Below are 17,367 nucleotides of genomic sequence, written 5' to 3' on the forward strand. Positions count from 1 at the left end.
AGTTGTGTAGTGACTGAAAGAAAAGATTTTCTTCATCTCATATTAAATGGATGTCAACAAAAAAATATTTCTACCAGTACAGTCGATTTTTTCTAAGAAAGCAGTCTTCTTTCTTTCTTTCCTTTCATTTTCTTTAAAGTTTGCTTTTTCGTGACATCTCTCCGAGCCACACACAGTCTGAAAATAGACAGCGAAGATTAGTTCACCTCTTGATAGATGGAGAAGGCAGATCCATGTTTGTTTCCTCCGAGTTGGTCTGAGGAACAGAGGCGTACAGACAGATTAACGCACCCATAAAACAGTTTATTTATTCAATAAACTTCTAAGTTTCAGAGTAAACCTCACCTCTCCGTTGAAAAAGAGGAAAGAACTTCCTCCCATAGAGTCTTCCAGGAGGTCATCGATCTCAACCGACTCCTGATCCACTTGTGACGACACCTGCTCCACGGTCACAGACTGGAGACACACGCAAACACGTCAGCTCTGAGCTTTCTGTGCCGAAGCAGGGAACAGGAACGTGGTTGGTGCTAGCGGTACTGCACCTTGCTGCGGCTCATTCTGAACACAGTGAAGACCAGCAGGTAGAGGGGATAGACGGTCAGACAGGCCACCACACCGGCTGCTAGCGTCTCTCCGCTCAGCGAGGAATGCTGGGACACCGCCCTCTGGCTGCAGGACGAGATGAAATCAATGGGTGTAAAGGCGTTCCCACATCGGCCCCTTGAACTTTTTATATTTACAGCCTCAACGTTTTTTGTTTTTTCTACAGAAATCATAGAAAATAATATATGGTTTTCTACAAATAAAAATCTGGAAAGTTTTGCCGCGCATTTGTATCAAGACCTCTTGAGTCCACTCCTCCTGAGTTTCGAGTGTTACTTTTCTGAAACATGTAACATCTGGCAGGCTGTCATGGCTGCTGTGCTCCTTGGTCTGTTTGTTCACTAATGTTCTCTAACAAACATCTGAGGTCGTCAAAGAAAACATGGATTTACAATGAGGTTAAGTTAGTTACACAGTTATAATCTGCTGCAGTGACTTCTGACTTTTAACTAATTGCACTGGATTTCATTTAGGGGTGTCAGTATAATAGAGTTTTCACATTTTGATTTGTTTTCTTCCACCTAATTATTTTGTCTATTGATACATTTCACAATATCCCAGTAAAATGAACTGAAGTTTGTGGCTGTAGCATAAAACGTGAAAACGTTTGCTGCGTGGATTTAACAGGATGGAAATCTCACACACCTGTGCCTTTTGTCCACTACAATACTGTACCACAGGGTGTTTGCCAGCAGGATGAGCTGCAGCAACACAGCACAGCATGTGGCTCTCTGCAGGCGGGTGAAGGGGCTGCGGGGGGGCCTCTCCCACAGAGACAGCCAAAGGTGACTCTCGCACAGCGCCCTCTGCAGCTCAGACCTCAGGAGTCGAGGCAGGCGACGAAGCACAGCCTCCTCTGGGAGAACAGGAGCAAATATGTTGACATGAGCCACCCGATGACGCCAGGCAGCCTTTTAGATGTTCGGTACGCACCCGTGGCCTCCACTTCGATCTCCACTCGTCCTCTGGTTGTTTCATTGTCAACTGACAGCCACTCCTCAACCAGGAAGTAGTAGCTGCTTTCAGTCTGCAGGTCTTTGACCAACACATACTGTGGCCTCCACGCCGGGGACAGGCCTGCGGAGGCAGCAGTGAGTAACGGTTGCAACAGATTCATAAAACAGGTTTTAATGACGGAGTGATATTTAGACAGAAGCCTTCTTCTACTACTTTACCTTTGTTGTCATGCCAAATCCGGATCTTCCACACGCTGCCCAGACTGGTGTCCGTGGCGATATGAAAGATATCGAGAGCATTACGCGTGAACGCTCCTTTGCTGTCAAGATGGCGGTGTCCGCTGCGGCTCTCACGTCCATACAGGCTGATTCCTACATGAGCTGTCGTACCTGTACGGACAGAAAAGGGATTTTACTAAAATAGTGCAATTTGTAGAGTCACATCCCGGGCTGGTCAGAGGTTCACTAATTTGCTAATTAAGTGAGATTTATGTGCACAAGTTTTAATTTGTTGTTAATTTTCCCTTAATCCACATGAAAGCTAAACAATAAAGATTCAATGTTTGTTGACACACACTTCCGGTGGCCTTTAACACACTTCTTTCACAGTTCAGGCTGGATATTTGATCAAACGGTAGACTTCATTTAAATTCGTTAATGATAATCTGCTGTTTGCACTCTACATGGAGGTCAACATGCTAGCAATACCCCACATGTCGGTATTTTAGCTAGCATTTAGTTCATTTTAACTCATTCACTGCTCTTACTGCACTGGATAATTACTATTTTCTGCTCAGATTCCTCAAGAGATGACCTTAAAGTTTAGTTTTGTAAGTAATGTTTTGCACTTTTTTTTGTGAAAAACCTTATTTTAGGGAAAAGGATAGGCAAAAGGCACTGCCTGCTAATGTTTGTGTTGATGTTAACACACTGCCTTCTGATTTTTACTTTTTTAAAAGTAAAAATCAAAAGTAAAAACACTTCTGGCAGCGAAGTGTTTACTTCGTTACACTTCGCTGCCAGAAAGCACACTCATCTCTTAGCAACAGATTAACAACAAATATTGTTATTGTTCAAAATACATAAGATTTCTTCTGCTCTTTTGAAATACTTCTTATCTTATACAACCTAAGCTATTTCGAAAGAGCTTATGTTTACAAAACATAAACTGTGGCTGTCGGTTGGACCCAAATCAGGGGTTAAAATGCTAAAATTTAGCATCAATGCTAAACTTAGCCAACCTGTACTCAATGGTATGTAGAGAATTACAACCCTGTTGACTAACATGGACTTATTCCATTCAGTGTGCTAAAATTTGCGTAGAATCATTTCAATGCTCTCCTACGTATCGCTATGGCAGGCCACTATTATGTTACTTCTGACCAGCACTGATATCTATGGATAAAGTTTTATTTATGAATACTGAGTTCAACTGTTTTAGTAGGAATGATTTTCTGCCTCACCTGCCCCTCGGCTCCAGCCCGTTTTGACCTGGATCTCGTATTTGAAGCTCCCGTTCTGGCCGCAGAGTGGAACCACACCCGCTCGGCGGAGATCCAGCTGGTCCAACTTGTGCAAGATGGCTGCTGCCACAATGTAGCTGAGCAAGCCCAGTATGCACACCAGCAGCACAATCAGGCTTGGTGCACCTGAACGCTCCTAAAATATACAAGAAGGCGTACATTTGGGTTGCTTCTTCAACACCTGTCACGTAAAAAGCTTTTTTTTTTTGTTGGTGGTGGTACTTACTGGCATTTTAAAGCTAACGGCATTGGTCGGCACAAACAGGCCCACGGCAAACGATGTGAGGTGTCTTGTGCGGCAGACGGCTCTGCTGAAGTTGGTCTCTGCCAGCGGCACCATCCCGTCCGTCCTCCACTGCTTCTCGGCCTCGCTGAAGTACTGACAGAGAACGGCAAACACCCCGACCTCCAGGCGAACACGGGCAGGCTGAGAATCAGGGCCGCAGGGCGTGCTTACATTGATGAAGTAATCCTGAGTGGTGTCGTAGGATCTGGTCAAAACAAACGCAAATTTATCAGAGAAGATCAAAAATCAATACTAAGAATCAAGGAGTGATCAACATACGGAGATATACTTGTCTGTTGCAAGCTGTCAAACATAGGATACCATATTTTAAATACCTCACAAACCCACTCTGCCTGTCAGTGACATCATCATCAGTCAGATAGACTCCATAAAGCCCAGCATTATTTAATAATAAAGAAACAAAATAAATAACTGATTGATTGATATTCAGTTTTCAGAATTGGTATCACAATTGAATTTTGTCCTGACAGCCCAAATATGGCAGCAATATGTTTGCTTTTAGTTGATGCCTTTTCTATCAGAAAACTCTGGCTTCACTAAAAGAACCAACATCAAAGTTTCTCTTTTTTTGTGGAAGAGTTCACAACCACAACCTAATTCAGATGAGAGCAAACTATTTTCTAAGATTCAGAAACTCTTACTCTGGTGACAGGAAGAAGGTGTACTTCCTGTGGTCTTGCCCTCTGGTCATACTGAGAGTGATGCGCTTCCTGTCCGTGCAGTTGAACTCGTTGGGTTCCTCGTGGGAATGGAGGTAGGCGTTCAGGAACGGCTCCTCCTCCGCTTTTTCATCTTCGTCGCTCTTGTTTGCATCTGAGAAGGGAAAACAAATGCAACCATGCAATCAAAATACTGACATAAAAATAAGAAAAATTTTAATTAAAAGCAAACATTTGGACAGTATCAATATCCAAATTAATCCAATTTGTTTACACAGCACATTTACAAAAACATGTTTGCCTAAAGTGCTTTACAAAAACAAGACAAATCAAGGAATAGAAGTCAAAACAAAACAGTAAAATCGCTCACATCTAAAACGCACATAAAATTAAAGACAATAAAAATAATGCATCAAGTCACAATGGGCACAAACGCTATTGGAATAAAAGTGCTTTGGGATACTCAGTCCGAGTTGTTTTATTACACGGAAAACAGCTGAGTAAGGTCTACTGGGCCAATAATTACTTAGTATAAGGTTCTTGTGTGCACAATCTTTTTAAAGTCAAAAATACAAAAAATATGTTATTTTTGCTTCCTCATCAATCATCAAAACGTGCAATACTTTTATGAAACAGAAAAAGTTGTCTCTTTCCCTGGAAAAAAATGTCTTCAGTCAAGTTTATTGGAATAATTTTTTTTTTAATAGGTCCTGTATGTTTTAGATCCCACTTACTATGACACTAAAATGAAAGCACAAAATGTAGAGAAACATGAAATTACTATTTATTTATCCACCAAGGAAAACTGCAGTTTGGACACATAGTGAAAGAAAAAAACAATGAAAAACAACAGCAACAAAAAATTATTTATGCTTTTATATTCTGGCCGAATGTGCTCCTTCATTTTAATACGAAGGTGAACTTATGACTTATAAAAGCTTCAACATGTTGCTTTGATTCTGCACAGTAAGTAGTTGCTCACCTTCGATAGAGGTGAAGTTGAGCTGGACAAACAGGCCCGCCTGTCTGTTGCTGTTTCCTGCGCTGACTCTGACCACCACCGAGTCGCAGCGGCTGATGTTTACCGCTGCGGCTGAGGGAACTCCAGCAACCCCAGGACCCTCAGCGCCTGCGTCCCCGCTGCTGCTGCTGTTGCTAATAGCAACGGTGATGGCCATGCTGTCGTCGAGCCCAGAGATCGGGATGTGGGTGCCGTTTTCGGTGCGAAACTCCATGGACGCCACCTCGGTGGAGACGGGATAATTGGAGATGTAGTTGAAAGGGAAGGGGTTGGACTCCACCTGGGGGAAACGGGTGATGGAGGAGAAGAGCGGAGGCAAAGTGAAACTTCAAAAGAACGCCACAGTGTAAAGATGATCCGCTTCAAGAAGTCAAACTGCGCTGCTAATGAAACACTCTGTCAGCATGATTATGAGGTCTTGCTCTAAAGACACCGTTCATCTTGAACATAACTCAGTAGTTTTCATCATTTGGTGATATTACCTGAAAAAGTAGCTGCAAGATGCTGTTTCCTGCAGCAGCTCTGCCGAGGCTTTGGTTAAAAGCTCGGGGGATGGAGAACCGCTCACATTCTGGAAGAAGAGGAAAGGATCAGTGGAAATGTTTGGACACAATGAGGATGTAGAGCATCTCTAGAACCAGCTGTAAAGATGAGCAGAAAACTTTCACTTTTGGTGTGATCTGACCAGAGGACATTCATCCACATGTCTGCCTATCTCTGCCTACATGGCTTGTCTCAAACAAGAACCAGGATTTGTTACTGCTTGCCTTCAAAAATTCAACAATCTTGTCACGTCTATAAGGTAGAGTGTAGGGCTGAAATGATCGGATTCATCGTGATGAATCGATTATTTTAAAAATCATCAACTAATTTAGCAACTGATTAATTCTTAACTGGAGTATTCTGACTCAAAATAAGGCCGTTTGCTGAAAAAACAACACACTCAGAGCAGTAATTAAGCCCAAACTGTAATCATTTTGCATTGAAGTATTAGCACAGTAAATTGACTTTGCGCTTTACTATAACTGTTGTATTATGTGTTTCTCTGCACCAGTACTCTAATCCTATGTATAATTTAGACCTCTGTCTTGCGATGACATTTGTTGTGAAGTTGACACTATTTAAATAAACTGAGTGGACCACAAAATCCTACTGAAGAATGTATTTAGTTTGTGTTTGTTACGTGACAAAACATTAGAAACACTCGGAAAAGTGTGGAAATTAGTGGGGTGAAGGACTTTGGCATTTAAAACCCAACAGTTCCCATTGGTTATACTTTTTTGATTATTCAATATTGTTGACCTTACTGATAAAAACAAATTCTACTTAGTAATTTTGTGCTGATGGTTTTTATACAGAAATAAGTAAAATGCAAGTGATAAATAATTAATATTTTATAAAAATCAACATAATCATATACCAAACTACACACATTAATTTTATTTTCATGAATAGTCTTCTGGTATTTATTTAAAAAAAAATATTAATTTAGCCCAATCGCACGTTCCTAACAGACTAAAAACACAAGCAAACCTGGACTGCCGTTGCCATGGTAGCAGAGGAGACTCTGGGGGTCGGCCAGTTTGCCTGTGGCGGCTATCTCGGCCCCTCTGAGGACGAGAGGCTCCTCGTTGAGCACCCGGGTGTGCATGAGGATCAGCATGAGGACGGAGGACAGGCTGTAGGCCTTCGCCGCCACGCGCAGAGGATGAGTTTCCAGGGAGGAGGCCGGGGCGTCCATCAGGCTGTTATCATGATCAGCAGATGACGATGAAGAGGAGGAGGAGGTGGAGGAGGGAGAAGGTGCATCCACATAGCCGGGCTGGAAGTTAAAATGGGAGGCTGACTGGCTGACCTGATGGATCAGATCACCTGATGAGAGAAGAAATTAGATAGGTCAAGCAATCTCGGCTGACCAGGGCAGCTCCTTCCACATGTTTCCTTTGGATTCTTCGTAACAATCTCTTCAGACTTTTATTGCAAAATTATTATTGTATTGAAATGATTCTTGAAAAACAAAATCTCTTTAGACTTAAACTCTCACTCACCCATGATGTTTAGGATGTTATCGGCTATCTCTGTCGGGGGGACCGTGCCCTGCTTGGTGTCCGTCTGCAGGATCTCCAGCATTGACTCCAGCTTGCTTAGCGTGCTGTTCTGACACTCCTCGCAGATGAACTCTCGACTCACGGCCTTAAAAAAAAAAAGCACACAGAAACCACAATTTTTCCCCTCTATTCATTCTTGCTCTTTTTGTACCTCCCACACCCGTCTAATCTCACACAGCTCACCGTGCATTGAGCCAAGGCGGCAGACGTCTGCTGGATGTCGCTGACGGTGTTCAGGTCGAGAGCAGTCAGGGCTCTGGTGATGTTGCTGCGGACTCTAACTCTGTAGTCGCGCTCGTCTCGAGACACGCGTGAAGACACCCTGGTTTGTTCATACTAATGAAAAACAAAGCACAGACATACACGGTGTGGTTGGGCATGCAGGCATGTCTAGGAGTTCTGGGTGAACAGGGGTTTCTTACCTCATTCAGCACTGTAATGAGAGCCAGCGATAACTCTCGGACCCTTTGGGAGTCTCCCTGCTCTAGCAGCCTCTTCAGCTTGCTGTCGGTGATCTCAGACAGCCAGTGAGGAAGACTGCTGTACTCAGGAGGAAGATCTGGTAGCACAACCTCAATGGTCCTGGATGAAAACGCAGAACAAACCGATGCTTCAGTCTCGCCATTTCATTAGTTTAGTAGGTTAGGCCCAAGGAGTCTTTTGTTCTGCCGCAGACGTTTTGTTTCTATTTGAGAACTAATAAAGTTTCTATATATTACTCATAGTCTGCTATAATACATCATGGTTACATGTCTCTAATAAATATCTATCAACAGTTGGTTTGGCTTGATTGAACTTTCTCCAGTTGAACAGAAACAAAACTGAAGTTATTATCTTTGGGCCTAAAGAGGAACAATCTAGAGTCAGCTCACAGCTTCAGTTATTACAGCTTGAAACTAGAGATCAGGTCTGGAATCTGGGGGGAGGGATGTACTCTGACACATAAAGACAGTTACAAAGTCAGTCTTCTATCACCTGAAGATCATTTCTAGGATTCTAGGACATTTATCTTTAGTCCCATTGATCACTAGAACAGTGTCTTTACATGTCTGTTAAAAAAAATCAATCAGACACCTGCAGCTGATCCAGAACGCTGCTGCTTGTGTTCTCACTAAAACCAGGAGGATAGAGCACATCACCCCAGTCTAAAAACATAAGTATCAGTTACTTGTTAAGTGCGAGGTTGGCAGCACCCTGGTGGTCCTCCACTGTGATGGACACGGACACACGGTGTCGAGCTGAGCGGAAGCCCGGTGGCAGGAAGGCTGAGTGCTCCGGGTTGCTGCCTTTGTAGATGCAGAAATCCTCGCAGTAATCCTCTCTGCAGCGCGTCACCAGCAGGCTGTAGAGGAACGGGGTTTCTGAGACGCCCAGATCACTGTACCCTGTGCACAAAGAGAACGCTAACATATTTACTGGGTTATATAACACTAAATGGTGAAAAACCAGTTAGATGTTAATGTCAGTCCTACCTGAGCAGTTGAAATGGACCCGGTCCAGCAACGTCCGGATCCTCCAGGCGTCTCCATCCCCGTAGAGTACTCCCGCCTCCCCTGCTCCTGTCAGGTGACACTCCCCGCCTTCTGGGGGCATGTTGTGGTGCAGTATGATAGACGCAGCTCCCTCACCATCCAAACTGCTGTCAGTCACATGCAGCGTGAAGATATAGGAGTCTTTGTCCCTCAGGACTCCCTGTCGCAGCACCAGGTTCGTGCCGTCACTCCCAGTGGTGGTGGAGGACGAGTCCAGGACCAGAGTCTCGTTGCGCAGCGTCATGGCGCTCCAGCGCTGAACGCAACGGAGGGAGAGCAAACATTAGCGGCACAAAGAAATGTTGGCCAACTCCTCAAAATTATAATGAAAAACATATGGCAAGACGTACAAATATATTTTTCAGATATCTTCTTGATGATCAGATTGCTATGAGCAGATTGATATAAACCAAATATTTGGAAGCAGAAGTGACAGATGCAAGCAGTTAGCCATGTGAATGATTCATACGGGTGGGGGAAAAGCTGCGTGGGTGGTATATAAGCTGATTATTTAAAGGCAATACTTTCACATGTTACAAATTTAAGGAATAGTTTAACAATATTTAAGCAATAAACACATCATCACCCTTCTCTCTGAGCAAAGGATGCTGGGAGATTTGCACAAAAGGCAAAAAAGGTCCAAGAAATTGTGGGAGACTTTCCTTAGAAACTTCAAACAACTTTGAAAAAATTAACTGAGCTTACTGTACTGTTTGATAACTGGGATTAATTGGAATGTAAGAGTGAATGAATTTAAATCATTTTTTTATAAAGTGGCTCGAGATGACATTTGTTGTAAATTTGGGCTGTATGAAAGAAATTGAATTGAACTGACTTAAGTCATCCACAGTTTAAGGAATTTGTTAAGCTTCCCTCTGTAAGGGAATGTAAGAGAAACCAAGAACATTTACGAGAACTCATTTATCCCAGTAATCTCTGGGACGTTATTGTGGTTTTGTTCCTCTTATGTGTTGTGGGCGTTTTATGTTTTTTAACCACCATGTGAAGCCAAAGGCAAATTTCCACATCTGTGGACAATAAAGATTATAATTATTATTAATTAAAAATGGGTAAAAGTTACAACTTTTTTCTCTTTAAATTGTTGGACAGTGAGTAGAAAGTTGCAAATGTTTCAAGTTATTAAAAAGTTGGTTGAATAAACACCTGTGTTTGGAAACATCAATGGATGGATGCACCATTTAAGAGTATATATGGACTAAAGACTGTAAATACAATCTAATATTTTATGATTTCATCATAATTCAATGGTGGGAAATACGCCAATCATATTCTATTATTTTTCAAGACTTTGTAGGAACCCCGAGAGACACAGAGCTCGTGCGAAAACAGATCTGTTTTACATCCAGGCTGATTCAGACTTATGCCAATAACAACAAATGCAGTTTTTTTTTCTCTCTACAGAACAGAACCCAAAGCTGCGTTTAAGAATTGAACCATATTATTGTGCAGCCGACAGCAGCCAGCTGGTTTGGACTGCCTGATCTCCAGCAACTCGACCAATGGTTTCCTTGTGTTAGTTTGGACATAACATATCCTCTCTGGCTCAGGATTACAATGACCTCATTTACCTCGCACACACAAACACACATCTGTGCAAAAATCCAAAGAGAAGACGTAAGAAGGAAGAGAAGGACCTGGAAACGCTGACTTCACTCTGACAGGAAATGGACAGCCACACACATAAACACTGTGCCTTCAATTGATGTGTGTGTGTGTGTGTGGGTGGGTGTGCGTGGGCGTGTGTGTGTGTGGGTGTGTGTGTGTGTGTGTTTACCCCTCGTTGAGAGCCCTGGCAGTTGGTGCAGGTTCCTTTAAGGGAGACAAACGAGTTCTGGCTGACCTCGTAAATGGACTGGGCCTTACAGGACACACACTCCAGATACACCATGGGAATGTCGCCGCTCTGCACAAGCACCTGTTGCAAATACAGAGCGATCGCAATCAGAAAATGTGGTTTATCAAAACATAGATTTTCTACTTTTACGTGGAAAAAGGTTCATATTTATGGAGGGCCACTCATGCCATAATTAGGAATGAATAACTCAGAAATAAATGAGTGTGTCAGTAAATGCAACAAAACAATGAAAAGATTTACATAGCAATTGATCAATTAATTAGGTTTAAATGTATGTTTCTATTTCAATTTTTAAGTTTTCTAATTTATTTCTGTGCTTTTTTGCATATTTTTTTTATTTAAACCAACAGTTTTCAGTCACTTTTTTCTTCAATGGTATAGTTTTCTTTTTGTTTATTTATCACACACCCTTGATTCTTCCATATTAATTACCACCCAAATATATTTAAAACATGCTTTTCACCCCTAAAAATATAATTTTAAAATGATTTGACTCTTCTTTTGTCTCTTAAACATCGAAATATTTTCTCCTTTTTTATACTTCTTTTGGATTTTTTTTTTTACCAAACAGATTTCACTAAACCTAATTATTTCCATCTTTCTTTTTTACATTTTTTGCTCAGGTATTGTTTTATTTTTAATTATGGGAGGATTGGTCCTTCACATCTATTGATCACTCATCACATCATAAAAAAAAAAACTGATCCTTCTCGGCATGGAGGACGTTTTGTGTGGACTCACAGTCTGAGTAGTGGACTCTGGTGCCATGCCGTCTTTGCTGATGGTTAGTTTGAAGGTGTACTCGACGCCTGCCTCCAGCTCCGAGCCGGAGACTCCCAACACCGGATCTGTACCCAGGCTGAAGTGCAGGCTGGAGCAGTGCTCCGGACCCTGGGAACAGAAGACGGCTTCATTACATTTGTTTAAATACAAACAGGAGCACTGACTGGGATAAGGTAACACTCTCCAGGAGAGAAGAGGCAGAATTACAGATTGAGAAATAATGGTTTGCCTTGATGCACTGAAACTCTCTGAGTGACATCAAACTCTTCCTCCCCTCTATCTGCAGCCATGCCTGCGGTGTGTTTGCGCCTGCGTGCGAATGTGTGTGATACTGTTGATGTGGACTGTGTAATTGTCAAGGGTGGGGAGCAAAAGCACGGGCTGAGGAATGCTGAGTTTATCTCTAAACAGTTATGTGACCCTTTAAATGGCTGATCCAGAGAGCAGCGAGCAAATTCACAACTCTACAAGAATTGGTGCAAAACCAATTGAACACTTGACCTGTTAGTGTTCACAACATCTAAAAATAAAACACAGTATTTACATAATGGACATATAGCTCCATTTTGCTGGACACACCCTTCTCATTTTCTGCTGCTGAAGCTTAATGCGTCACGCCGCCCTCCACCAGGGCAGGAGTGTTTGTGAAAAACATAAAATCAACACAGACCGTTCAACAATGGACGTTTAAGAGATGCACTGACAGACATTTTCTCTGTTTGACGTCAATGCTGCTTTGCAGGGAGCTGTTTACCCAAAGCATGCTTTACCGCCCGTCACAGCTCTGCTTTGTTATTCTTTGTCCTTAGAAGACAAAGTTAAATAAAAGTTTAACTTGTTTGACAATTCAAATCTGTTGTTCCTGTGGTTTAAGTTAAAGATTCAAAGCACAGAGAAGGTAAAGAGATGCCAGAATAAACTTACTGTGCATTAATCCTAACTGTCGAGGCGAGCCACACAACTAACTCTGGAGCTGCAGAGTTCATATTATACGAGCCAGAAGAAAGTTTTCAACAGCCTGGAGAATACAATCATTTAAGTTGGGTCAAGCATTTAGGATCAAACGAACCATTAAATGACTGTCTACTTGTTTCTGCCGGGTGAGCAGTGAATTGTGCTATTTTAAGTAATTAGTCTATGATAACGATGCTATGGCTAACAACAAACTAACCCAGGTTATTTCTATGAGCTTGGATCTGCCGGTAAATCATTTATTTAGCTTCTGTAAACACAAATTCATGCAGGAGTTGTATGTTAATGTTGAGTCGTTGTAGGACACTGGATTAAGGTCCAATGTAGGTCAACTATTCTTACCAATCTACAGAAACCCCATGTTTGTGTCTGTTCGTGGTCAGACACGAACCATGTGGGGAATAGTCACAGCTTACTGTGACTGTATGCCTGGGTAGGTTATATTTAATTTATTTAGACTTTTATTTATTTTTTTTACCATGAAAGTCCCACTGAATGAACATTATATTTTCTGTCCGTGACTCGGCACTGAGCTAGCTGCTAACAACATTAGCACTCTGAGGACAACCATGCTAGGGCATAAAAATAATATATCTCACCTTACATAAGAATGCTTGTCCTTCTTAGTAACTGTCCAATAAAATATCTGAAAATACTACTTAAACTATGCGATCATTACCTGTTAGAAAGCAGGCGCTGCAAACTCTGGCATTGTTAGTTTTCACACCATCTGTTTTTAGCTGTAGATTATTGATCCACTTTTCTCCTCTTTTTTGGTAAGTTTTTTTTTAATTTAACTCCCTTGTGACCAACTACCTTCGAAATACGAAAATAACATTTATTTATTTTCTCTATTAGACCGGTTGAAACAACCATACAGGACACAGACTTTAGACATTTTGATGCTGGATCAACAGAAATAAATGGGCTGCATGTACTTCCTGCCCTCCATGTGCATTGGGTGACGTCGGTGCTACGTCATCTGAAACCCAACAATAGCTTTCGCTCTGTTTGTTAATTAGCACTCTGCCAACATGACACCTCAGATGAGTGAGTAAGATACCTTAGAGGTACTTTCACACTCCCAGAAGTAACGCAACAGAGATTGGTTGTCTAGGTCCATGTTGGGGTCGTAGGATTGCTCTGCACTGAGCTGCAGGTCCCGCGTCCTGGACCACACCCGCCGGGTTCCTCCTTCAATAATGGGCTTCAACCTGATAAGAAAGATGAATTAAAATGTCAGTAAAATAGCGGACAAGCTGCAAACATGTTGCTACAGGGATGACTGGAAATGTTTCATTTCAATAGATGAATATGTATATTGCATGGATGTGGTTTGATAAGGAATTAGGCTTAATTTGCTAAGCACACTCCAGTACTCTGATGTTGTGTTTTTCCATATTCACTTTTAAAGTGTGCTGTGATCATGAATGCCAAAAGAGCATCATCAAGCCACAGAGTCAAGCTCGTCTCTCTTTCATGCAGATTTTGTTCTCTATAAGAACCGAAGAAGCATAAACTTAAATTGTGTGATTTTGTACTCACTTAGCAGTCATTATACTGAGTTGCAGACAGGCAGCTTTCCGTAGCGGCACGCCTTCATATGACAGAGAAAACACTAAGCAGTAGTTCCCTGCTGCCAAAGCCATCTTTGGCAGCTGCAACTGTAGCCGCCGCACATCCACCTCCACAGGCAGGCGGACAGCTTGGCTGGGAGGAAACCGAGACTCCAGCGCGGGGGGTAAAGGTCTCTCTTTCATTATTTCGTCTTCGCAGGTTGACTTTGAGAATACCTGCCAGAGGTACTGAACTCCGTAGCGCACGCAGCCCTTCAAGTCCATGCTGGCTTCCACTGAAATGGGCTGGGAGCGCCAGACCACCAGGCGGGACTGAGAGATCTGCACCTCCGGCTCCTCACACTCCAGCACTCTGATGTTTACCTCCACCTCGGCCAAAACCAAGCTCACCAGGTTACTGCAGTTTACCTGGCAGGGAACAGGCAGGCATGACAGGATGTAAAGTTTTTACCATTCAGTAGCTATGAAATCGATGACTATCCAAAAGGACCTTGAAAAAATATTCACACCCCTGGGAGTCTTCAAGATTTTGACACGTAACAGCAAGCTTCATTGTGGTTTGTTGAGACTCTATATGAGACCAACTCAAAGAAGCACAAAATTGTGAAGTAGAAATAAAATAATACAAGCAAATGTTGACGTTAGGCATGCAAGTTGTCAATGAATGAGGTAATGTAAAAAAATTTGTTGTTGTTGTTTTTTTTACCCCTCCAGGGGGTCTTTTTGAGTGCTCTAGTGTCCCTTATATGAAAGTAGTCTGACAGGAAAGGGGAATGGAGAGGGGAGAAGACATGCGACAAAGATCGCCGGGTCCGGGAGTCGAACCCACGATGTCCGCGTCGAGAATCTTGAGGCCTCCAAATATGGGTCGCACTAACACCTATGCCATCGCGGCACGCCCCGAGGTAATGTAAAGTTAATTGATCTTATCGTTCGACTAATGATTAATTAATAAGTGGTCATTAGTTTTCTCTTCAAGAGGGCCAACTGTCTTTCCAGTAACCTTTTAAATGAGAAGTTGTTTCTGCTCCATCATGCTTTGTTTTTATTTTAAAACAGAACAACATAAGGTGTATTTTGAATCCCCCAGTGGACTCTGTTTGGACTGTTTCCAATTTGAGCTTGAGCTTACAGAACAGGCAAAAGTTTCCATCTGAATGTGCTATTAGCAACTTAGAGTTCCCACCTGGTGAAACGGAGTCAACATTTGTCAACATGGTCAAAAAAAGGTCTCAAGACATACTGGATTTTGATGAAGGGAGGACAAAGTGACAAGCTTCCAGGACCTTGGGGATACATTTGGATTGCAGAATCCGGATTTGTTTAGATACTTACAAATCTGAAACGTTTTAGGGAAGAAAAAATGAGCAAAAAGTTTCTAATATCAGTGAAGACATTTTTGATATTGTCAAAAATGCATTTAAGAATATATAATTTCTATGCTATATCTCTAAGCTATATTTGGTAATCACTGCAAATTTTACAGGTAAATAACACAGTGCATATAAAAGCAAAATGGAAACAAAGGGCAATGTGACGTAAAGTACAGGGAATCTGTAGACAACAGTGAAGTACAACAGGCACTCCCTGCTGGAGGGAATTCAGCTGGAGGAATATGATCCGCTACTTTTGCACACCGGCCCAAAAGACTAAATATTCATGCCGGGCCAACTGTTGGAGACTCTGTGGATCTACATGAGCAAATCATTTTCACATTTTTTGGGATTGAACTCATGTGGTTTCATTTTGGAGAGAAATACACAAAGTCCTGGAGCCAGTCTTCAAAAGGAAAATACAATTTCAATTTGTGGTACTACCTATGGGTAACTTGGATAGACCAGGATTACAAAAAAAGATAAATTTCTACTTAGAGAGCTATTGGTTTAAGCAAATAATAAATAGCCATTTTGGAGTAAAACCACAACTCAAAAATGGTTTAAGAAGGAAACTTCGAAGATTAATGAGTGGGTTTATTTGACAGTACTTTCATAATCAAATGAATAATCTTTTTTTCTTTTTTTTCTCCGAAGAGTTTTTGCGGTGCTAGTGGCTCGTATTTTTTAGACAGTAGGCAGACAGGAAGGAGGGTGAGGAGAGGGGGGAAGACATTCGGCAAAGGTCGTCGGGACCGGGAGTCGAACCCGCGACGTCCGCGTCGAGGACTAAGGCCTCCAAACGTGGGGCGTGCTAACCCCCTGCGCCACCACAGCACGCCCCACAAATGAATAATCTTTACATTGAAGTCACAAGGCATAGTTTTTGAAAACTATGATGGTGTCTGAATTATCAAACCTGATTTTGTGTAATTATCTATCTTTACATAGATTTTATTCTTTTCCTCCTGCTGATGTTGCAGTTTCTTTACTCAAGTTAATTTGTGATGTACAAAAACGAAAAATCAATTAAATATAAATGACATTGAATCATTTTACTTCCCCATCAGGTGCTACTTTGTCAGTAAAATCCCCCAAAATTCAATGAAGCTTGTGGCTGTAAGGTGGCAAAATGTGGAAATGATAATTGGGTTTGAATGTTTTTTTTGATCAATGGAGAGATAACATAGAGATGTACATACTTGGACCAAATAGTTTCCTGGATGACTGTAGCGCACAGTGGTGGTGGTTGTGTTGGTGGCGACTCTCACAGAACCGTCCCCGAAGTCCCACAGGCAGTCCACTGGGCTGGACGTGGGCGTAGTATGGGCCATCAAGGTGATTGTCTTGTTGACAAAAGTATCCTGCGGCACCGCATACAGCTCGGCGGAGTTCATGCGGTTCTGCACTTGTATGTGCTCAGTGATGTTCTGATCTTTCACGTTGTTTATAGCCCTCAGAAGAATGATCAACAGGCCTGGCTTTTCTGCATCGTATTGCACCTGAGGTCATTGAGATAAATGTCAACATCCTGGCGGATTGACTGTGCTGTTCTGACACTAATTTTAAAATCTGAGAATGCTTCAAGTGTGAGGAGTCAGACCTGTTTGCCCACATGTGTGACCTTCTGGTGAGTCAGTTCAAACGTCCACACGAAACTAACAGGATTCCCCTTCTCGATGTCGGCCGTATACATCCTTTTCTCGCCCACGGAGATGGCTTTGCTGACTCCTTGGATGGAAAGTCCACTCACCGGCTCCATCACTTCTATTTGAAGTTTGTGATTGTAACAGCATATCTGATGAGTCAAGCAGAAATAGAAATACTTTACTTTGAGTTATTGTCCATTAGACTCACAGCCACAAACAAGAGCAGCTTTCACAACACTTTGAACTAACGGTTACATAAAGAAGGGAAGAAACAAACATGGAGAATAAAAAAGGAAGGAAGAAAGTAGGGAAGGAAGGAAGGCAGGAACAAAGGAAGGGACTGAACAAGGACATAAGGGAAGAACGAAAAAAGGAAGGGAGTAAACGGCACAAGCTGAACAGACATTTACTCCTACGGCTGAAAATAA

General features: G+C 42.2%; 1 protein-coding gene across 1 annotated transcript in view; it reads right to left on the reverse strand.

Moving 5' to 3' along the window:
* The window catches only part of pkd1a (polycystic kidney disease 1a), a 74,521-nt gene that overhangs the window by 14,504 nt on the left and 42,650 nt on the right, over window positions 1-17,367 (reverse strand). The window contains exons 19-41 of the mRNA XM_032562757.1: window positions 16,894-17,088; window positions 16,493-16,792; window positions 13,886-14,325; window positions 13,404-13,554; window positions 11,327-11,476; window positions 10,505-10,645; window positions 8,650-8,965; window positions 8,346-8,562; window positions 7,600-7,759; window positions 7,361-7,513; window positions 7,118-7,262; window positions 6,603-6,941; window positions 5,552-5,640; window positions 5,031-5,349; window positions 4,031-4,202; window positions 3,309-3,573; window positions 3,023-3,218; window positions 1,779-1,949; window positions 1,537-1,680; window positions 1,249-1,459; window positions 543-669; window positions 346-456; window positions 207-256 (exon numbers count right to left, since the gene is read on the reverse strand). Of these exons, the coding sequence (XP_032418648.1) occupies window positions 207-256; window positions 346-456; window positions 543-669; window positions 1,249-1,459; window positions 1,537-1,680; window positions 1,779-1,949; window positions 3,023-3,218; window positions 3,309-3,573; window positions 4,031-4,202; window positions 5,031-5,349; window positions 5,552-5,640; window positions 6,603-6,941; window positions 7,118-7,262; window positions 7,361-7,513; window positions 7,600-7,759; window positions 8,346-8,562; window positions 8,650-8,965; window positions 10,505-10,645; window positions 11,327-11,476; window positions 13,404-13,554; window positions 13,886-14,325; window positions 16,493-16,792; window positions 16,894-17,088 (4,562 nt within the window). The remainder of the gene's footprint in view (window positions 1-206; window positions 257-345; window positions 457-542; window positions 670-1,248; window positions 1,460-1,536; window positions 1,681-1,778; window positions 1,950-3,022; window positions 3,219-3,308; window positions 3,574-4,030; window positions 4,203-5,030; window positions 5,350-5,551; window positions 5,641-6,602; window positions 6,942-7,117; window positions 7,263-7,360; window positions 7,514-7,599; window positions 7,760-8,345; window positions 8,563-8,649; window positions 8,966-10,504; window positions 10,646-11,326; window positions 11,477-13,403; window positions 13,555-13,885; window positions 14,326-16,492; window positions 16,793-16,893; window positions 17,089-17,367) is intronic.

Source organism: Xiphophorus hellerii, chromosome 5 (genome assembly GCF_003331165.1).
Source record: "Xiphophorus hellerii strain 12219 chromosome 5, Xiphophorus_hellerii-4.1, whole genome shotgun sequence".
Classification (NCBI taxonomy): Eukaryota; Metazoa; Chordata; class Actinopteri; order Cyprinodontiformes; family Poeciliidae; genus Xiphophorus; species Xiphophorus hellerii.